Source organism: Mesoplodon bidens (assembly GCF_964165515.1).
Source record: "Mesoplodon bidens genome assembly, chromosome: 4".
NCBI lineage: Eukaryota > Metazoa > Chordata > Mammalia > Artiodactyla > Ziphiidae > Mesoplodon > Mesoplodon bidens.
Genome location: NC_138160.1, coordinates 152,736,908 through 152,759,187, shown reverse-complemented (window position 1 = coordinate 152,759,187; position 22,280 = coordinate 152,736,908). Strand labels below are relative to the sequence as shown.

The following is a 22,280-nucleotide window of genomic DNA, read 5'->3' as shown; positions in this document are numbered from 1 at the left end:
CACCTTTCCTAGAGGCTATGATTTGCTGAAATTTGGCCTAGACCAGGACCAGTGTCCACGCAAGGGGTGAGGAACTGTGAATGCCACTGTACTGGAAATCTCAGACCTTCTCAAAAGCCTTTAGTCTCAAGCAAAGCTGGAATGGGGGCCAGATCCCAAGGGTGATGTGCCTGGATTTGAAAGCAGAACCATGTGTGATGGAGTAGATGTGAACATGAGATGTGCATGTGTATGTGCATGTGTGTGGCGGTGGGGCCGGGGTGGCACTGCGGGGTGGCCGCTCTCTCTGCTCTGGTACAGTCTGCTTGTCTCCATGGTGCCTGTTGCCACACACGCTTGCTTTTCAGAAAGTCACTGGGATTGTTTATTCCACCCCCGGCCTGGGCGCCAGCCAAGGAGCCGCAGGCACTTGTTTATCTTCTGGTGTGTGTGAGTGTATATGGCTTCACGGAGGCAGACCAACCAGAGATATGCATGCACACACACTCACACCGGTGCGGGTAACCATGCTGGTTGTCACAGGATGAGCCTGAGCCCGATGAGCCAGGGTCCGGGCCCAGGCAGACTTGCTCCACATGGGGACAAAGATGACCCTCAGCAGCTGCAGGCAGACACACCACCAATTTAGCAACCCCTAAAGCTCCAAGGAAGTGGGAGAGCCAGTTGCCCTGGCTGTGGTCCTTTGCTCTACCTCTACCCCGGAACTAATCACTGCACAGTGATTGGCCAGGCCTGGGTCACTGCCCATCCCTAAAAATGGCAGTGGGTCCATCCCACTCCACCACATGGACTGGAGTGAGGAGGCGGTTCCTCAAGGAAAATGAAGGTGCTGTGGTCAGACAAGGGTACACAGTGCTGGGCTTGCCATACCCTGGCATCCACCACAAGTGTTACACTATGCTTGGTGTCTGGGTTTGTTTTTCTCCCTACATCCTCCTCAGAGCTCTGAGAGCTAAGAATTACAAATGATGAAGTGGAGGCCTAGAGTGACCTCAGTCAAGGCCACACAGCTAGCAACTGCCAAAGTCAGAATGTGAACCCACGCTGCCTACCTCCATGCCCTTTTGAGCTCCCGCTCCGCCTTGGCAGTGTTTTGTTTTGTTGTCTGGAAATTTTCACTTTTAAACGTGTTTTTTTAATCAACAAGTCACCGTGGAACAAGAGTGGTTGGAGCGTAGCAAAGGGCACCGATGGAAAAAGGCCCTGACTGTGCGCATGTAGCGGACATGGCCAGAGCTCTGACTACATCCCCTCAGATGACCATACTATTTCTGTGGCCACCAGTAGGACTCCCAACAGCCAGTACCCGCATCATTATCGAAGAGCTGTCCTCGGGCTGTGGAACCCACTTTGTCCACATGCACTGTGGGCTAGAAGTGCTTGGGAATTAACACACAACCCCATGGGCTGGCTCTTCACCAATGTCTGCCAGATGTTGGGATATAAATACACCAGCTCCCTTGCCCTCAGCCAGGGGAATTCTGAGATGTGCATTTACCCCATTTCCCAAGACTTCCTGCAGGATTAAGCCGCACTCACCCACTGTGGTAGCTGGCTTGATAACCACCTCTTATTGGATGCCTTCCCCTCCTGGGTCACCTTCCCACTCCCCTGCTGGTGTCCCTGCACCTCCCAAATAAACCATATTCCTTGAATCTTCATTTCAGGGTCTGTGAGCTGCCCCAGGGTGCTGGATCCCATCCTATCCTTCCACACTGAGCATCTGGGCCCAGCCATTATGATCTCCTTTCTTGGCATCTCCCTTTCCCTCTCTACTGGCTCCCTCTCATCAGGACTTAAATGCCTCCAATGCCCCTGTAGAGATTATCAGATCCCCTTTCTCCCTCCAAGCCCAAACTTGAGAGTCATCTACTTGCCCTCTCCACCTCCTTGCTCCCATTAACTCATCAGTCCCTGCCCCACCCCACCCCAGTCTGGCTTCCACCCCCATCACTCCACTAACCATGCTTTCATCAAATTTCCATTATCTTTTTTTCAAGTCCAGAGGACAACTCTCAGGCTGTATCTTGTCTTCCTGATGCAGTTTACCCTGATCTCCTTCTGGAACGTTCTCTCCCCTTGGCTTCTGAGACATCACACTCTCCTGGGTTTCTTCTGGTTTCTCAGACCACTTTTTCTTTCTTTCTTTCTTTTTTTTTTTATTTTTTTGCAGTACACGGGCCCCTCACTACTGTGGCCTCTCCCGTTGCGGAGCACAGGCTCCGCACGTGCAGGCCCAGCGGCCATGGCTCACGGGCCCAGCCGCTCCATGGCATGTGGGATCTTCCCGGACCGGGGCACGAACCCATATCCCCTGCATCGGCAGGCGGACTCTCAACCACCGTGCCATCAGGGAAGCCCCCAGACCACTTTTTCTCATTCTTCTTTTGCAGGCTCCTTTTCCCTTAATGTTGATGTTCCTCAGGATGGGTCCTTGTCTCACCCTATTTTGGACTATACTCTCCCCTCAGGTACCAACACACCTCTCCTGACCTCCATCACCAGCTCCCTGGTCTGTCGCCAGGCCTGGCCAGCTCAGTTTTGGACTCGGATGTCTCAGTGTGGCTGTTTCACAAGTCCCTTCTTTCCCCAGGCTCTTCAGGTATCTGTCCTCCAACCGTTTGGCTCCCCAAGGCAGAACCTCAGAGGGGCAGCAGAATCCTCTCTCCACTCACACTCACATGCACTCCATGACGTAGACATGTTGACTTTACCCCTAAATAGTTATCAGATCTGGCCCCTCCTCTCCATCCCAATGGTTCAGGCATCATTACCTCTCACCTGGGCAGCTGCTACGGCCTCCTCACTCATGCCCTGATCCTGCTCCCATCCGCACTCGCCCTGCCCTGGGGTGGGGGTGTGAGAGGCTTTTTAGATCACAGCCACGTTCTTGCTACTTTTCATGTCTTGTGAAACTGCCCAAGCCTCAATGTCTTCATCTGTATCATGGAGCCAATGATGTTTACCTTGAAGGATTGTAGGGAAAGTAAAATGAAACGAGCGTAGAATAGGGTTCGTAAACTGTGAAGCGAAGTGCCATTGTGGCAATGAATGAGCAATTTTCAGGGCCGGAGACATGGGGAAGCCGCCCTTGCATGAGTGTTGTCCATGGTGCTGAAAATTGGTTCTGTGCTCCCGTTTTTTGCTACCCTGGGATGCTGGCTAAAGACGTCATCCGTTAGATTTTTTTTCTTTTCTTCATTTGCCATCTAGATTAAAAAAAAATTTTTTTTAACGATCACGGTGACTTATGGTTCACCAGGTAAGTGAGAGGAATAGAAAGTAAGGGTGAAGCTTGAAGTTTCAGGAGTTAGCTTCACTACTAACGCAGACAAGTGATTTATCATCAGTATCTCAGTTTTCTTATCTGAAAAACGGGGATATAATACATTAATATTAACTTTCTTATAAGTGATTGGAAATTGAAATTAGATGAAACCGGAAAACAAAATTAAGGTAACGTTAGTTGTTAGGTTAACCTGCGGGCTTTACCATAAAAACACTGCCCCTAAATAAGCATTATATTAACGTTAGTTTTTACCATTTTTAGTAGGTGGTTTCACAGTACAAGCGAGAGGGCTTTATCACCTCTTGGCAATTACAGACTTATTTTTTCTCCTCTGGGAAGTCAAAGGGGAGGGGACAATTTCTCTGCTGAGAAACGTTAACGCAGGGTGGGGAGCAAGTCCTCATGTCCTTGGCAATTCAGATTCAGCTGGAAGGCCCTGAACACCTACTTCAGGCTCCTTCATCCTTCCAAGACCACTTACTGTGAGGTGATTAATGTTAGTCCCGCCTTACGGATAGGGAAATTGAGACTCGGAGAGGTGAAATGATTTACTTGAGGGTACCCAGGAGGAGGAGAACCCGGCTTGCACAGACTAGAAGGTGGGCGGGCACCCCGGCTAGGGAGGCCGGTAGCGGGGAAATCGAAGGCTCTCCCCCGACCACGCAGGTCCCTCTACTCCCGGGAGCGTGGGTGGAGGCGAGACAAAGGAGGCGGAGGCGGGGCGAGGTGAGGGGGAGAAGGCCGGAAGTACGGCCAAGGCGGAGGCGGGAAATTCCGCGCAGGGGGAGCTCGGAGATCGCGCAGACCTGGGTCCCGCTCCAGGGGCCGAGTATCCGCGGACGAGCGGCTTCCCCTCTCTGGGCCCCAATTTCCTCCTCGGTGAAACAAGCAGAGAGCGTTCACCGGACTGGATCGAGTGAGATCTGACAGCGCGCCCCTCCCTCAACAGGCGCGCAGCAAATAGGCAGACTCTCCGCCCCTTAGTCTCCTATCTGTGAAATGGGAACCGGGTCGAGGAAGGCGGGGAACCCAGGAACCCAGCGCCCGTGGTGAGGGGCGGCGGGCGAGGGGCGCCCCTCCCTCCTTTGGGCCCCTGCTTCCCTGCGGGCACCGCCCCCTCCCGGGTTGTGAGGCCGCGAGTCGGCCAGTGCGCATGCCCGGGGCGGGGCGCGGGGCTGGAGCGCTGAGCCGGCGCGGGGGACGGCGTAGCGGAGTCCGCGGGTCCGCCCGCCAGCCCTGCCGGAGGCAGCCGAGGCAGCTCGGGCGGCGGCGGTGGCGGTATCGGTGGCGGTGACGGGAGTCGGAGCGCAGCGCGCCGAGGAGACGGAACGGCGGCACAGCCGGGTAAGCGCCGCGCCTGCACCTGCTGCCCGCTCCAGGCGGGCGGTGTCGACCGCCTTCTTCGGCTCGCGGCCGCCCCAGAGCCGCTGTCCAGGGTCCTCGAACCTCCTGGGTGGCGGGGTTTGGGCACCGTGCGCAGCGTGTGTCTGGCGTGCGCCCGGGTGAATGTACGCGCGCGGCCGGGGCGGCGGGTGTCCATTTCCAGGTTCCACTCAGGGGCGGGGCGGGGGTGGGTCCGCAGTCCTGGCCGAGCACCCGAGGGGCCCTGCGGGCCAGCCCGCCCTGTAAGACCCCGGCCCCGCTCCTGGCCTCGCCGCTGACTGCCGCTTTGTTTGGCGCGGTGGTGCGGGAGGGGGCGCTTCCCGCCACCGCGGGGAGGGGTCCGCCCGCGTTGATTCATTTTCCCCCTGGAGCGAGCTCGGCGCTCTAGTGGCTCTATTGGCACCATGGAGCACATTCGCTGTCGCACACTCAGTGTGGAATACACTCTGGGGCTCCATCACACACACTGTCACACACTCACCGCTCGAGGCCACAGGTCTACACACACTGTGTCCCTTGATCATTCCATCAGACTCATACACATGGTCACCTGTGCACCCACCCCGTACACCTTTGGTACACACCCAGGCATAGCTACACACTCACACCAGCCATTGCCTATCACAGCACACTCAACTCAGCAATACTCCCCGATCACAAAGCACTCGCAGCCATCCTGCTCTGGCCTGCTTGCGCCTACTCACAGCTGTACGTCATGGTATCCCTCATGTACCCCCGGACCCCGGAGCAGGCGTGTCACACACTCCGTCACACACTTTTAGCTTGCTCTCCACACACACACACCCACTCCTGCATGTCCAGTCTTGCTCTCCTGTGGATAGATGACGGATGGTCTGGAGGCCATTTCTGGAAGGAAGACTGGTTATCACCCTTTGCTAGACTCCATCTCCCCTCCAGCCCCAGGGAGGAAGCTTTGCTGCTCTGACGGTTGTAGGAGACAAGGGGATGAGAGGGTGAAGTACAACACACCAGGATTGTCACACACACACACACACACACACTGTCTCTCACACGCTTGCTGAAGTACCACAAGCCTTTGTCAATCTTATCACCATGGGAGGAGGTGTTTGCAGGTGCTTGGCGCCCTGGCTCCAATTAGGGAAGAAATCCTAAAGGGAAAATAACTGGCTGGTCAGGTCTCTGGGCCTGAGTGAGCATTCACAGGGGCTCCTCTGCCTGGGAGCAGGGTACAATCACTTGTGCACATACCCAGGCCATCTCTCCTATGAGTGAGGCTCTGAGGCCATGTGGCCACACATGTGCATACCCACAGGGTCCAAGTGGCCACCATGAGACACAAACACACAGGGCATTCTGCACATACAGGTTGCACATGTTCACACCAAGTTCTTGAGCAGAAGGTAGGAGCCAGGCCCTGGCTCCCCAGGCTGGTCTAAGCTGGTGCAGATGTCCGCAAGCCACCTACATGCTCTCCTGCATGCTGGGTGAGCCAGCCCATACAACTGGGGGTCATTTCAACCTTTTACCTCAATCGGGCGGGAGAAGTGTGCAGGCTCATCTGCTCATAGGGCGTTCCCAAAGGTGGGTTCCCGCACGGAGGACACTCTTGCTTCCTCTCCTAGACGATCCCTCACACTGTTGCCTGTTAGGTCCAGGGGATTGGGAGGACCCTTGGCATGACCCTGAAGAGCAGAAAGGGGTCTTAAGAGCCAAGCATCAGTGTCCAGGATCTCAGCTGATATGAGTGGGAAGAACCAGGCTTTGGATTCAGACAAAACAGGCTTTGAATCAGAGCCCCCCCATCCCAGCTGTGTGCCCTTGGTCAAGTCTTTTCTCCCTCTGACCTCAGTGTCCTCATCTGTGAAATGGGATGATAATGCCCCCCTCATGAGATTGTTGTGGAGTCCAGGTGCTAAAATGAGCCTGAGAATGCTGCATCCAGGGCTGAGCACACAGTGGGAGAGTGATGGAGCTGGGTTCCAGTGGGAGATGGGAGGCGAGGGGGTAGGGCCTCAGGCCTGAGTTGCCTTTTGGAGAAGAGGCTGGAGGATACCGAGGCTTCTTTGAGAGCCAGGAAAAGTCTAGCAGAACTGTGAGCAGCAGAGCCTCTGGGAATGGTATCTTGGCAGATCTTAAACTCAGGGCTCAGCCAGCTCTACTAAATATAACTACATCCTCTCCCCCATTTCACAGATTGGGAAACGGAGGTTCAGGGTGTGGAAAAACTCACCCAAAGTCATGTAGCAAGTCAATGACTAAGCTGGGGCTTGACCCCACATCTTTCTAACTCCCTGGCCAGGCTCTCTGTCCCAATCCGGGACCTTATCCCATATCAGAGAATTGTAAGCTGAGAACTAAGAAGGCGGCCTCTTCCAGGAGGACTTTTGGAAAGGGTATGTTACCAGCTGGGCCATGCCTGCCTCTTGGAACCTCAGTTTCCTTCTCTGGAAAATAAGAACACAACATCTGCCTGGAAAGTGTATGGGATCTGCACATAATAAGCATAGTAAGGGCTTGAGGTCACCTCCCACCTTTCTTGGCATCTAGGTCAAGGGGCAAAACTCAGGTGGCTACAGGCCGGGTGGGTAGCATGCATGAAGGGCTGCTATAAGAAGAATGATGGTGCAAATCAGTGATCAGTGGCAGCGGGCAGTCAACCTCCGTGTCCAGGACACCACTGGGAGGGGTAGAGATGGTGGCTAATTGGAGAGTGTACCCCCATCTAAGGAAGCAGCCACTGCTTAGCTCCAGCTGATTGCTGCCATGCAGGAAGCATGCTCAGATTGCCAAGAGAAGCTAGAAACCTGATTTTTACATGAAACCTTCTAATTTTTAAATGTTGATGACTAAATTCCTTAAAAAAAATTTTTAAGCACTCCGAGTTAAGCATGTCCAAGGGTGAGGTTTTGCCAGTTTGTGCCTGTGCTGCTGGCCCTCCCTCCCCTGCCCCCTCCTGGGAGCACAGCTGGGCTCTGACAGGCTGAGTAGATAAAAACAGGCCTTGCATGTACACAGCCCAGCCCTAAAGTAGCAGAGACGTGCACACCCCTCATCTTTAATTCTCCCTGCAGCCCTGTGGGAACGGGGTAGGTTTGTTAGGGTCCCAGTGAGGAGACGGGACTGGCCTGAGGTCACAGAGCTGGTAAATCAGGGAGCTGTCCCAACTTCCTATCCATGCCTCACCCAGGGAGAGGGAGCCTGTTGGAGGGGCTGGTGTGAGAGGACCCCAGGGCTGAGCTACCAGGGATGAAAGGAAGGGTGGTGAAGACTCAGAGCACACCTCCTATAGCCCTTGGTGACTCCTTCCAGTTCCAGCCGAAGCTCCCCATACACCTGCCATTTTTATGCTGATGAAAACCAGATCCGAAGAATTGCAGCAGACCTCTCCTGTGTTTCAAACCTGTCTCCCAGCAGCCTCCTGGATATCTCCCCTATAAGTCCCCCAGGCACCCCAGTTCAACTTCCCAAAACCCAGTCCCCCACCATCCTCTGCAAACTGCCTCTCCCCCCATGCCCCCATTTTGGTGATAACCCTCATCCCCCCAAGTCCCATATGCCCAAAGCTTGGGGGACCCAGTCGTGAACAATACCAGCTGAGTCCCCATCCAGGGACCTGAGGGCTAGGCGGGGACCCAGAGGTGTAACGGGCTACAAACAGAAGGACAAGAGTCTGGTTAGGGGCAGAACAAGAGGCCACAGCGACCCTGAGGAAGCTGGTAGGCCAAGAAGGCTCACTGGAGGAGGAGGCATTTAAACTGAGGACTGAAGGTTTAATAAGAGCCAAGTGGGAAGGTGTGTAGAGGCCAAGATTGGAAAGAATGTGAACCCATGGTTGAACCCAAAGAGGTTTCGCGTGTGTGTGTGTGTGTGTGTGTGTGTGTGTGTGTGTGTGTGTGTGTCTGTGTGTGTGTGTGTGTGTGTGTGTGTGTGTGTGTGTGTGTGTGTGTGTGTACATGCTTTGGGGGATGGAGTGCATAATGAAAGATAAAGCCCAGCAGGTGAGTAAATACACAGGGGCTTGGAAGCACATTGAAGAGTTGGAACTTGACCCTATAAGTAACAGGGAGTCATTAAAAGTTTCTTTTTTTGTCTGTTTTTAAAAAAATATGTGCACACAAACAAAATTCAAGTGTTGCAAAGGGGCATTCAAAAAAAGTCTCTTCCACCTCCAGATCCCTGGTCTCGCTTCACAAAGGCAATCACTGCTAAAAGTTTCATGGGTTTCCTTCCAGAAATTTTCTCTTTATAAATAAACCTACAGATGTGTATTTGTCCTTTTCCTTGCCTACCCGCATGGGATCCCACTAGCCATGCTATCCTCTGGCTTTTTTTCACTTAATTTATCTTGGGCATCTTTCCTCATCACTCCACACAGTCTAACAGCTGTGGGGGAGGGGAGGTCCTCTGTGCTTGTCCCACATTTTACAAACCCACTTCCTGGTTTTCTTCTCATCACCAGCCATGTTCTCATGCACCATTTGTCTGTCTTCAAGACCACCCCGGAGGTGGGCTTGCTGGCCCAAATGCTGTATGCATTGTAAACTGATAAGAATTGATAAATGTCCTTCCAAAAACATTACAACCAATTTACTTCCCCCGAAAAAGCAAGGAGCGTTTTGAGCCAAGGAGTGGCATGGTTGGACTAACATCATAGACAGGTCATTCAGTCATTCATTTAACGAATATTTATTGGGAGCCACTTGCTTACCATGTGCCAGTCATTGTTCTCAACCCTGAGACCACATCAGTAAACACAGCAAAGTCCCCACACTTCTGGAGCTGACATTCTGATGGGAGAGACAAATCACGAGCAATAAACAAACACATGCAATATGGTGGCTGGAGACAGGTACCATGAAGAAAAACTGATCGGGGCAAGGGGGATGGAAAGCGTCAGCCAGTGTTGCGAAGGAGGCTATTTTACACAGGATGGGTCAGGGAAAGCTTCAGGGAGATGCAGGTGTTGGGAAGGAAAGCATTTCAGGCAGAGAAGACAGCGAGTGCAAAGGCCCCAAGGCAGTGGGTTCAAGGATCAGGGGGGCAGCCAGGGTGACTGAAGCAGGGTAATCACAGGAGAGCAGTAGGAGACAAGGCCAAGAGCAGTGACGGGGCCAGAAAATGCAGGAACTTGTGGGCTATGGTAAAGAGTTTACTTTTACATTGCATGAGATGGCGAGACATTGCATGGTTCTGGGCAAAGGAGGGACATGATCTACCTTGAGTTTTACTAAGATCCCTCTGGTTCCTGTGTTGAGAAAAAACTATATGGGGTGAAGGAAAAAGCAAGGATATTCCAGGTGGGAGATGGTGCAGGTTTGGCTCAGGGTAGTGGCCAAATTCTCGATATATTTTGAAGGTAGATCCATTATGTTTTGCTGATGGTGAGATGCCGGGTGTGAGAAAAAGTCAAGGGATATTGGCCTGAGCACCAGCAATATGGCTTTGGAGAAGATGGCAGGAGGAAGAGGTCTGGGGGGGAATTGGGAACTCTGCTTGCTTTGGCCGCTGAGTGTATAATAAAACAGAGTTGCATGCAGATCCAGCTGCCTGCCAGACCCTCTCCCTGGATATCCCCCAGGCAATACACACTCACCTTGTCCAAAATGCAACTCCCCCTTTTCCCGGATCTGTTGTCCAGCACCCGCCACCCTAGCCAGCATCCTGCAGGCCACCCCCACCATCACCTCTTACCGCCAGCTGGTTCCTGTTAGTTTCCCTCAGACCTCTCAATCCTGCCAACTCTTCATTCCCACAACCTTCGCTGTACCGTCTCTCATCCAGACTATCGCAGAGAAGGGGCTGGGTAAACGAATGAAGAATTAGATGAATGAGAGATTGAATAAATGATTGGCCAGCCTCTCCCCTCCAGCCTCCACACCATCCCTAAGCAATCTTTGAAAACACACATTTCAGACTGTGTCCTTTCCTTGACTGTAAACCATTCCCATCTCCCCAGGGCCTACACAGACATAAACTGGTGATCTGCAGACATATTTTATTTGGGCCACATACTGTTGTTTTTTTTTAAAATCTTGAATTAATTGGGATATTTTACAGTAAACTTCTATATTTCCCACTTCTGACTGATACTACTAGGATGCATTTCTCCAGGGCAGTACTTGGCTGATGGAGTATGGCTCCCCCTTTAGACAGGGCATGTGCTCTCCACTTTGCCTTAGTCCCCACCACTCCCTACTGTTCTGTACCCAGTCTGTTTCCCTCAATTAAATTACCTACCTGGCTCCTATGGCATCAGAATTTGTGACCCATGGCCTAAAGGAGAAAAGCATAACTTACAGGTAGCATGTTGCAAGGGGTGGGCTGATAAGGTAGGGGTGATGGTAGATGAAGTGGAAAAGTTAGACTGTGGCCAAGTTGTGAAGGGCCTTGAATGCCATTTTAGGAAGCCTGACCTTTATCCAGACAGAGGGCCACTGGGAGCAGTGAAGCAGGGGAATGACATAGTTGGGTTCATGTTTTAGCCCAGACCCTATGGACAGGAGGGGAACAGACAAAGGCAGAGAACGTGGTGAGAAGCCCCGCCTGCTAGAAAGAGAGTGAGGAGGAGGAGGCCCAGATGGAGGCGCCTCCCCACTGGATCCCCTCTGAGTCTGAGTCTGCTCTCTCTGTGTTTCAGAACCAGACAGAAACCTGGGGCCCAAGCATGGTCATGAGGGCAGTTGGGCAGCGCTGAAGACCCAGCCTGGCTCCAGCTGCTTCGAAAGGACTCCAGCCCCCCAGGACCCCAGCCCACAGCCCTCTGCTGCCCACAGGATGGGAGCCTGGGGGCTGGGAGCCCGGCCATGAGGGACTGCTGCCCCTCCCAGCAAAAGGCCAGCCCTGCACCCCCAAGGCACACCCCTGCCCAAAGCCCAGGCATGGACTCTAGACACAGCAGCCCCACTGGGGCTGGGGAAAGGGCATCCTGCTCTGAGGGCCCGGGCAGGAGTTTGGCCTTCCCCTCCCTGACCTGCATCCCTCCCCAGGAGGCAGCCGCCAAGGAGACATTAGGGACACATGGAGCCTTGATCTCAGGGACACCAGAAACCACCTTCTCTGGGAAGCCAGAGCCTGTGTCCTCAGTGAAAACTGACCCTTCATCCTCAGAAAACAGAAATCCTATGTTATTACAGAAGATGGATTCCAAGTCTTCAAAGCAGGCAGATTCCATTCCCATAGGAAAGGAAGATGCCGGGTCCTTGAGGAAGGCAGATCCCACGTTTACAGGAAAGACAGAGCCTGTAATCTTGGGGAAAGGGGATCCTGTGGCTTCTGGAAGGATGGATCCTGTGACCCCAAGAAAGGAGGATCCTGGATCCTTGGGAAAGGCAGATCCTGAGTGCTCCAGCAAGGTGGATACAATGTCTGCAAGGAAGGAATATCCTGTATCCTTGGGCAAAGTGGATCCTGCATTCCCAAAAAAGGAGGAGCCCAGGTATTCAGGAAAAGACCTTCAAGTGTCCTCAGAAGAGGTGGGTCCTGCATCTGCAGGAAAGACAGATCTTGTATCCTTGGGAAAGAGAGATCCTGAGCTCTCCGAAAAATTGGATCCCATGTCCTTGGAAAACACGGACTCTGCATCTGTAGGAAAGACAGATCCCGGGTCCTTGGGAATGCTGACTCCAGGGTCATCAGGCAAAATCAAGCCTGTATCCCCTGGAACAGTGGCTCTGGGGTCATCTGGAAGGGTGGATCCTACTCACTTAGGGACGACAGATCCTACATCTATGGTTAATGCAGGAACCGTGTCCTCTACAAAAGAGGACCCTCAGTTCCTGGGAAAGATGGATCCTGCCTCCTCAGGAAAGCAAGAGTCCATGTCTATGAGAATGACAAAAACCATGTCTACTGGACAGGTGGATCCCATGTTTTCAGGAAAGATGGATCCCACATCTTTGAAAAACATGGACCCTGTGTCTTCAGGCAAGACGGGTCCAGTTTCTTTGGGAAAAGTGGATCCTGTGTCCTCAGGAAAGCCAGAGCCCTTGTCTCCTGGGCAGGCAGAACTGATGTCTGTGGGAAACACAGAAACTGCATCCTCAAGAAAGGAGGACCCAGTGTCCTCCAGAAAGGGGGATCCCATTTCTGTGGGACATACAAAAACATCGTCTTCTGGAAAAGTGAATCCTGAATCATCAGGAAAGATAGACCCTGTGTCCTCAGGTCCAGCGGGTCCCCCGTCCTCTGTAAAAGCTGAGGCAGTGACTGGAGGAAAAGCAGATCCACTATCTTCAGAAAAGTCAGGTCCTGTGGCTACTGGACAGGTGGGTCTCATGGCCTCAGGGAAGGCCGATCCCCCTACCTTGGGTAAAGTGGACCCTGTATGCAAGGGAAAGGCAGAAACTGTTCCCCCTGGAGACATGGACTCCGAGTCTGCAGGAAAAGTGGCCCCCATGACCCTAGGAAAAACAGTCCAGGCATCCTCGGGAAAAGCAGAAGCTGTCCCAGAGGGAAAGGTGGATCCTCTTCCTCTAGAGAAGGGCAATCCTATGAACTCCACGAAGGTGGATCCCAGGGCCTCAGGGAAAGCAGAACCCAAGTCTGAGGGCAAAGCAGAAACAAGGCCCCCTGGGCAGGAGGGCACCGCCTCATCAGGAAAAGCAGAGGCTAAATCTTTGCAGAAGGAGAAGCCACTGACCTCAGAGAAAGGGGATCCTGGATCCTCTATTGTCTCTGGGAAGTTGGAGCCTGTAGCCCTGGGGAAGACTGACTCTGGGCCTCAGAGAAAAGGGGAACCCCCATCCTCGGGGAAGCAGGCCCACCTGACCCTGGAGAAGGCGGAGGCCTCCTCCTCCTCCAGGCAGGCAGATGACAAACCCTGCGGCTCCGCTTCTTACCCCGCGGCTAGCGGGGGTCGCGTGGAGCCAGCGCCACTGCTCAGCTCCAAGGCCTGCAGCCTTGGCCAGAAGGACCCGGCGGCGACTAGGGCCGAGAGAAACCCGGGCCTGGAGGCCGTAGCGCCATCGCCGAGGCCGCGAACTCGCGACAACTTCACCAAGGCGCCGTCGTGGGAAGCGAGCGCCACGCCGCCACGCGAGGACGCGGGCACGCAGGCGGGCTCGCAGGCCTGCGTATCGGTGGCCGTGAGCCCCATGTCTCCGCAGGACGGCGGGGGCGGCTCGGCCTTCAGCTTCCAGGCGGCGCCGCGCGCACCCAGCCCCGCGCCCAGGCCGCCCTCTCGCCGGGACGCGGGCCTACAGGTGTCACTGGGCGCCGCTGAGACGCGCTCCGTGGCCACGGAGCCCATGACGCCGCAGGCCGCCGCGCCGCCCGCCTTCCCCGAAGTGCGGGTGCGGCCGGGCTCCGCACTGGCTGCCGCCGTGGCGCCCCCAGAGGCCGCTGAGCCGGTACGCGACGTGAGCTGGGACGAAAAGGGCATGACGTGGGAGGTGTACGGCGCCGCCATGGAGGTGGAGGTGCTGGGCATGGCCATCCAGAAGCATCTGGAGCGACAGATCGAGGAGCACGGCCGCCAAGGGGCGCCCGCGCCGCCGCCCGCCGCGCGCCAGGGCCCGGGCCCGGGCCGTGCGGGCTCCGTGCGCACCGCACCCCCAGAGGGCGCAGCGAAGCGCCCACCCGGCCTCTTCCGCGCGCTGCTGCAGAGCGTGCGCCGGCCGCGGTGCTGCTCACGGGCCGGACCCACGGCCGAGTAATCTGCTCCCCTTTTGTACGCCCGGGTTTCCAACCTTCTCAGGCTCCCTTCTTGACCCCAGACCCCTAGAAGGGATCCCCTCGACGCGTGACAGGCCTCCGAGGGGCGGGCAGCCTCTAGGGTCTTATCCTGTCTTTCCAGCCCCCTCCCCTCCTAAACACACAAATGAACGCCCTCTACCCGGCTCCCTCGTGGTCATGAGCCCGCGAACCCAGCCCTGACACCCCACTGTCCCCTCACAGCCCTCAGTTCCACCCCCTCCCGGTCACACTGGGCGACCTCTGGGGACCCGCTCAGCACCCACGCTCCCAGCCCTGAGAGCTGAGGCAGGCTCCTGAGATGTCCAGACTGGTGCACTGTGGTCTCCAGCGGCGGCCAGGTCCCCAGAACGGGAGAGACTGTGTACAAAAACCCCAAGTGTGCGAGGATTGACATGTGAGACCCCCGATGTGCAAGGCCCCGGGTGTATGCGAGTGCATGTCCATGCGGCGGGCTGGCCCCATGGCCTGGGCATCTCTTGCATGCTGGTAGTTGTCCCCAGTTCCTGTCTCCCCCTCACCTGGCCCAATCCCCAACCCTATCCCCACCCCCACTGGACACTGGTTCACAATTCCCAGACAGGCCAAAGGCAGCTGCAGGAGTGCCCTGGGGGCGCAGCTGAGTCACAGAAAGGGGAGAGGGCTCAGACAGGTCCGGGGATCAGAGTCAGAGGCTCACAGACAGCCTGGGTGACAGCTGGTCTTGGGTATTGGGAGCAGGATGGAGAGCTCATTCTACAACCACAGTAGTCCCTGAAAGACCACCCTCTCCAGCCCCCCGTCCCTCAGTGCTGTGAGCCCCACAAGTCCCTTGTGACAACTTAGTATCCGTGTCCCACCCCTCCAGCCGCGGTTTTTGGCTACAAACTGTCACAGTATATACATTGGTAATAAAATACTCCCCCAACTCTTGTCAGCTGTGATTGGCTACAAGCAGACGGGGGTGGAGCAACATGATATATTATTATGTTCAGGGAGGGGTAGGTATAATTTGGGGGTAACAAGGCCTCTTCTGAGGTGACCCAGAAGAGTGGGGGCCCATGTGGGGCTCTGTGGCCAGGGTCCTGTGGCAGGGCCCCCATCACAGGTCTGTGGTGTTCAGGCCAGTGTTGGTGAAGGCCAGCTCCTCCTTCTGCTGTCCACGTGTGCCCGCCTTCACTCCTGACAGCACTCTGTTCAGGGGCTCTGGATCCGGCCCCATCAGACTGTGCAGGGGCTCCTTCTGTGGGAAGAGGGTGGGGAGGTGTGAGGCCAGGGCCAAGATGGGGTGATCTCCCCCGTCCTTAGGAGAGTGGGTGGGCCTTCAAGCCCACGACCAGATGGCTCCTTGGCTGGGGCCTCAGTTTCCTGACTCTGTCCCAGAGGGGGCCATGGATACTGGTGGTACAGATGGGCTCAGGTGAAGGGGATGGCCTAAGGGGTCTACTCTGGCCTTTGCCCACCCATGGACATGGTGGCATTTGGGTGTTCTGCCCAGTCCTGAATGATGCCAGGCCCTGTGTCCTGTGCCAAGGAGCCAGTCCAGCACAGTTCCTGTCACCTGTACCTCATGGCAGGCACCGTGCTGGGCACAACCATCCATCACCTGAGGTACCCACAGGACCCCCGAGGGAGGGATCATGTCCCCCACTTTACAGATGTGGAAATTGAGGCTCGGAGGGCTCTCTGGCCAGGAAGGGACAGAGAGGTGTTTGGACCGCTGGTCTTGCTGGCTCTAAAGCCTGTCCATGGCTCAGCGCTGCTCCTGGTTGAGTGTGGCAGGTCCCTCTGCCACCCCAGAGGGACATGTCACACCCAGGGTCCCACCTGCAGGCCATCATGGCACACACTCTCATCTCCTGCCTTTCCTCTTACCCCTCCCCGTGTGATATGTCACACCCTCACACCCTCACAAGAATCCCTTCTGTGGACCAGCCAGGCCCCAAGGCTCAGCCACTCCACCACATAGACACCCACGGGGACAGAGCCTCCACCACCTCCACCCTCCCCAGGGCACACTAAGGGCTTTTTCCAGACTGGGACTGTTCCAGTCCCTGGTAAACAGTAGAACATATGAGGGGCCCCAGGAGGGACTAAGCATTCTGCCTGAGCTTCCCAGAGCCCTCTACACAGATCCCCAGTGGGAGCAGTTGGCGCAGTACAGCCCAGGAAGTACAGCCTGGCCCGGGAGACAGGATACCTGGGTTCTGGGCTGCCCTGGCCTTGCAAGCTTTCTGACCTTGGGCAGTTCAGCACCCCTCCCTGGCCTTGGTTGCTTGAAAAGTTTGGATTGGATGAGCCCTCAGATCTCACAGACCTTCCACACAAACATTTACGGAAGTCTTAGGTGAGTCAGGGCACCAAGGGATCTGTGGAAAGAAGCCCCACCTGCGTTCCCCACCCAGAGACCCCAAGGCCCACCTACCACTGCAGGAGTTGGGGTGGAGCCTCGGGCAGCTTCTCAGACACCGAACAACCCCCGGCCGTTGCAGGACTGGCTCGCTCTTGGCTTTGAAGACTTAGCGGCCTGGCCCCCTCTCCCTCTCCAGACTCTCAGAGCTCCCTGAACCTCCTCAGCCCACAGGTCCAGACCCACTGCTGGGGTCTCTGACTCCACTCCCCTCTGGGGGTGAGCTTTGGCCTCCAAAAGGGCCTACCTGCTGGGTCACAAGCTCCAGCCCACAAGACTGTTCCCTTCTGCCTCAGTTCCCCCCAGATATGTTTATTGGAGTTTTTGCCCCAAACCATCTTGAACCAGAGATGAGCCATCCACCCAGAGGCCTCCTGCACTGCCTGGAAGCCTGGACCACCATCGATGACCCCCATCCTTGGGGGTCCATTTGGAGGCCTCCATGTTATAGCCAGGTCCCTGGGCAGCATTTTGATATTTTAACACCCACGAGAGGTTTTGGTTGACCAAATCTTTCCAAGTAAGGGGTCCCCAAGGGACAATAAGTCCTGAATCATGAGTGACAGCAAGGGACCCCCTGGAAGGGCAGGGCCCGGCTGAGGGCAGGACCCAGAGTAGGGTGGATAAGGTGAATAGTGGGTGGATATCCACCCCTACGCGCGTGCGCGCGCGCACACACACACACAGAACCGCAGACTATTAAAGTTCAGTGGGTCTTAGAGCTTCTACTCAGCGGTGGTTTTCAGAGTGGGAAGGAGAGGGTAGTTCCTTCTGGTTCTGGCGTCCCATCCCCCATTCAGCCCTCTGATCTACTCTCCTACTTTCGTGGTTCTCACTCCTGCCTGCACATTAGAACCCCAGAAGCTTTAGCAGCACCTTCCTGCCCAGGCCCACCCCAGCCATCTGATCAGAATCTCTGAGCTGTGACCTGGCATCCTCAGGTCTAAAGAGCTCCCCACGTGATTCCAGTCAGCAGCCCAGGCTGCACAAATGCTTGGTCTAACTGAACCAACTAACCTATTGAACAAATGATGGTATTGTTGTTCATCTGAGCCTACCTTTGTCCTTGGCTACATTATGTTCATCTCTGGATCTCCTCCCCCCCGCCCCACCAGCTTTTATATAAAAGATATAAAGGGAGGGAACCAGATTCCTGACCACTCATTTTATGCCAGATCGTTTTTATACCCACTCTTATTTCATCCTCACAGCAGTCCTGCATATTTGATGTTCTGATCCCCATTTATAGATGAGAAAACTGAGAACCAGAGGGAAGAATTCACCCACCCAGGGTCACAGTTAATGAGTAGAGGAGCGAGGATCGGGCCCCATTCCAAAGCCGTGGGGCTTCCCAGGGCCAGATGCAGACACACCCATGGCAGCAGGAGGTCCCTCGAGCTCTGTCCTGAAACCCACCCCTTCAGAGAAGAGCCCCAAGTCAGAAGCCCCAGGCACCAACTCATCCCCCATCTTGCCTTGATTTCCTGCCTGCCATTTTCCAGATCCACAGAGTTGTCATCCAGGGAGTTGAGGCTGTAAGGGAGATAATGGAGCTCAGAGAGTTGGCAGGCCCAGCCCTCCCTGTCTCTGGCCAACAGCTACCCCTGCCATCATCACCACCATCATCATCACTACCTCGACTACCACCTCACCACCACTACCATCACCACCATCATCACCACCACCATCAGCATCACCACTACCACCATGACCGTGACCATCACCACCATCACCACCACCATTACCACCACCATCACCCCACCACCATCACCATCAGCACCATCACCATTACCACCACCACCATCAGCACCATCACCATTACCACCATTGCCATCACCACCATCATCACCACCACCATCACCATCACCACTACCACCATCACCATCAGCACCATCACCATTACCACCATTGCCATCACCACCATCATCACCACCACCATCACCATCACCACTACCACCATCACCATCAGCACCATCGCCATCACCATCATCACCGTCACCATTACCACCACCATGACTACCACTACCAACCAGCACTGCTCACCTGATGTGGTCCAAGTCACTGGAGGAAGACTGGGACTCGAAGCCTAGGTCCTTGGTGTGGAGGTTCAGCACAGGATTGGCACTGGAAAGAAGGCCCAGTCAAGCGACCATGGGCCTCAACCACCCCATGGGGCCTCTTACCCATCCTTCAACCCCCACTTACCGCTCAGTGTTGTACACGTTAGTCCCGGGGATGGCAGAGACTGGGGGCATCACCCCCACCGCTGTCTTCCGGGCCTCCTTGGAAGCCTTCATAGCCCGAAGTTTCCGGTGGTAGCTGGGGGGAACATGGCGGGGGGCATCACTATTTTCCCTGCACACCTACTGTGTGCCCAGTGCAGGCCCTGAGAGTGTGACTTCACAACAACCCTGGCAGATGGGAGTGTTAGCTCCATCTTACAGAGGGTACAAGGAAGAACCAGAGAAGGGAAATGATTTGCTGAAGACCACGCAGCTGACCAGTGGCAAAGCCCAGAATCAAACCCAGATGTGGCTACTGGCTCCATATGAATTGGAAAGGGAAAAAGAAGCAGCATTTATTAAATGTATAGTATGTGCCAGACACCTTGCTCGGTATGAGATGTGCATGGTTCCCTTGAATGCTTTGAGGAATCTAGTGTCATGCCCATTCTGCAAATGAGGAAACTGAGGCTTGGGGAGGGGAGTTTAACGTACCCAAGAGGTCATAACGGGTCACCGGGGATTGAATACAGATGTACCTGACACCTAAACCCCAGGTCTTTCTACCCCTCAGATATCTTGGGTGGTGGGAGAGGTGAGGTTGGAGACACAGGGGGTGATGGGAGCAGCACCTCTTCTGGGTACACACAAGGACCGTGGTCATGATCGCGATGACCAGCAGCAAAGCCACTCCCAATCCTATGATGATGTTACGGAGCCTGCCTGGCAACTCTGACTCCTGGCTCTCCTGGGAGTCCTGGAGAAGAAGGATTGTGATGGGGGAGGATGTAGGGTCAACACCCCCCTCCTCACCCCCCTGTTACCTCCACCCTGCCGACACTCACCAGCATCACCAGCCCCAGCCGCAGCAGCTCGGTCAGGGAGTCCTTGTCATTCCGGATCGTCCTGGCCACAGAGCCCCGCTCAGGCCCAAGGGACGTTGGCATCCCCCAGGCTTCCTGCTCACCCTCCTGCCCACCCCAAGGTCAGCCCCACTCACACACTCAGCTGATCAAGGGTCAAGGCTGACCCATTTGAGAAGACAAAGTAGGCATCGAGGTAGGAACGGCCTCGGGCCCTGGAATGGGACAGAGGTGAAGCCAGCAGCGCAGAACCACCAGACAGGCCCCTCTGCTGCTGGTCTTCTCTTCTTTGCCCCAACCAGCGGTTCTGTGGGCACTCACCGAGCCATGGGTTCTGTGTCCTGAATGTTCACAATGTAGACAGTAGTCCTGGTCGCCTGGACAAGAGCCCTGCAAAGGGGGCAGGTGTCACAGAGGGCTGGGGTAGGCGCCTTAGCCCAGGCCTGTGGCCAGGGCTCTGCCAGTGGAATTAGGATTGTGTGAGGGGCATCTCCTCTGGACAGCTCCATTGGCTAAGCAAGTTGCACTTCTGTGCAAATTAGACAAGGATGCACCTTCCTCTGGGACTGGGTTTACAGTTTAGCAAGGAGTGCCCTTGTGCAATGCACAGCCTTTGCAACTGTACATGGCAGCCCTATTTAGGCCTGTCTCTGCCCAGGCAACCATAGGCTTCTGGGGACAGGCAGAAAGGAAGTGCAAGTACAGGTACAGGGTCAAAGACAAGGACACTACCTAATGTACTGTGGTAACCTAAATGAGAGAGAAGTCCAAAAGGGAGGGGATATCTGTATGTGTATGGCTGATTCATTTTGTTGTGCAGTGGAGGCTAACACAACATTGTAAAGCAACCATACTCCAATAAAAATTAATTTAAAAAAAAGACAAGGACAAGGTCAAGTGTGGGCCAGGGACAGGGTTAAGAGATATGCCATCCAGGGCTTCCCTGGTGGCGCAGTGGTTGAGAGTCCACCTGCCGATGCAGGGGACGCGGGCTCGTGCCCCAGTCCGGGAAGATCCCACATGCCGCGGAGCGGCTGGGCCCGTGAGCCATGGCCGCTGGGCCTGCGCGTCCAGAGCCTGTGCTCCGCAAAGGGAGAGGCCACAACAGTGAGCGGCCCGTGTACCGAAAAAAAAAAAAAAGAGAGAGATATGCCATCCAGGTTTCTGTCAGGGACCAGGCTCCCAGGCCATGTTCTTCCCCACAGGCCCCTCCCAGCTCCCCAGACCTACGCCTTAATCTCTTCCATGTTGGCGCCCACCTCCTCCTTGCTCATGGAGAACTTCAGCCTCACACGGTAACTCTGGTCCACAGTGAAGAGCTACAGAAAGAGGGTATGGGGAAGATGAGGCACAAGGGACCCAGGGGTTGGCAGAGGGCACTAGGAACTGCAGGCAGAACCCGACACTCACATTTAGGGTGATTTTGGCTTCCTGGGCAGGACCCTCAGAAGGCCTGTCCTGGGCCTTGACCGTCACTTGATAAGTGCCTTGGAGAGTGGAATCAAGGTTGGTCACCAGCCTATGGAAGGTAGGAGGGCAGAGCTCAGTCTGGAAACCCAAGCTGAAGTCTCCTTGGAACCTCCTGGTACACCTCCCATGAGGAGGAACTCACTGCCCTGAGGCCCTGCTTGGCTCCCCCCACCCCATCCAGGGGCTGCCCACAGTTACTCAATGTTGCCAATGAACACGCTGGCCTCCAAGGAAGTGGAGACACGGAAGAAGCCCTGGAAAGGGATCACGGTCCCATCCTTAGCGATGAAATCCACTTGGAGGATGGAGAACAGGATGGCCCCATTGTTCCCTGAGTCACTGTCTCTGGCCTAGGAGAAAGGGCGAACAACATCTGCGGGCCAGGCCAGGCCAGGCACCCCTCCACCCCCAGCAGGAGTCTGAGGCTAGGGTGGCCTGGGAGGCTTGTCCCCATGATCTCTATCAGCCTTCCCCAGGCCACTGACCAAATGCTGTAAACAGCGTTTGAACAAGTCCCTGCTTCTGGCCCCCCAGCTCAACAGGTCATTGCCCAAAGTCCCTCCCGTGTGGAAATCCCATCCTGCTCTCCCCTGCCCCCGCCACTGCCACACACACACACAAGCTCAGGGACACTCAGATTTCCTGGGCACCTACTGTGTGCCAGTCACCTTCCCTTAGATCCCTCCTTTCAGTGTGTGCTAACATGAGTATGAATTCCCCTAGTGGACCACGAAATGATGGGGGGAGAGGGCACAAGCACTTTTATTCATTCTAGTGCCTTTTAGAGAAGAATATAACCAACACACAGAGCGTGAGTCCACTGACATCACTTTTCAGGATGAGGCCAAAGCTGGTGTTTATGTTTCAAAAAGGAGTCAATTTAAAGAAAATTGTTCAAAGCCATAGCCAGACTCATGACATTGGAATGCAATTGGCTGAAGACTGGAAAACTGACTGTTTAAGCCTGGAAAGAACCTAGAGAGGGAGAATCA

General features: G+C 55.2%; 2 protein-coding genes across 2 annotated transcripts in view; one reads left to right on the top strand and one right to left on the bottom strand.

The window, feature by feature from the left end:
- Window positions 1–11,329: 11,329 nt before the first annotated feature.
- On the top strand, window positions 11,330–14,307 carry GPRIN1 (G protein regulated inducer of neurite outgrowth 1; the record flags this gene model as incomplete). The annotated part of the gene is made up of 1 exon (XM_081232380.1): window positions 11,330–14,307. The coding sequence occupies exon 1, from the start codon at window positions 11,458–11,460 to the stop codon at window positions 14,305–14,307; it is 2,850 nt and encodes a 949-aa protein (XP_081088506.1). The 5' UTR covers window positions 11,330–11,457.
- Window positions 14,308–15,295: 988 nt separating this feature from the next.
- Window positions 15,296–22,280, bottom strand: part of CDHR2 (cadherin related family member 2) — a 40,291-nt gene continuing 33,306 nt past the window's right edge. Inside the window, exons 22-32 of the mRNA XM_081233715.1 lie at window positions 21,487–21,638; window positions 21,229–21,337; window positions 21,049–21,137; window positions 20,140–20,208; window positions 19,956–20,033; window positions 19,801–19,861; window positions 19,588–19,712; window positions 18,939–19,052; window positions 18,777–18,857; window positions 18,209–18,266; window positions 15,296–15,566 (exon numbers count right to left, since the gene is read on the bottom strand). Of these exons, the coding sequence (XP_081089841.1) occupies window positions 15,426–15,566; window positions 18,209–18,266; window positions 18,777–18,857; window positions 18,939–19,052; window positions 19,588–19,712; window positions 19,801–19,861; window positions 19,956–20,033; window positions 20,140–20,208; window positions 21,049–21,137; window positions 21,229–21,337; window positions 21,487–21,638 (1,077 nt within the window). The 3' untranslated portion in view covers window positions 15,296–15,425. The remainder of the gene's footprint in view (window positions 15,567–18,208; window positions 18,267–18,776; window positions 18,858–18,938; window positions 19,053–19,587; window positions 19,713–19,800; window positions 19,862–19,955; window positions 20,034–20,139; window positions 20,209–21,048; window positions 21,138–21,228; window positions 21,338–21,486; window positions 21,639–22,280) is intronic.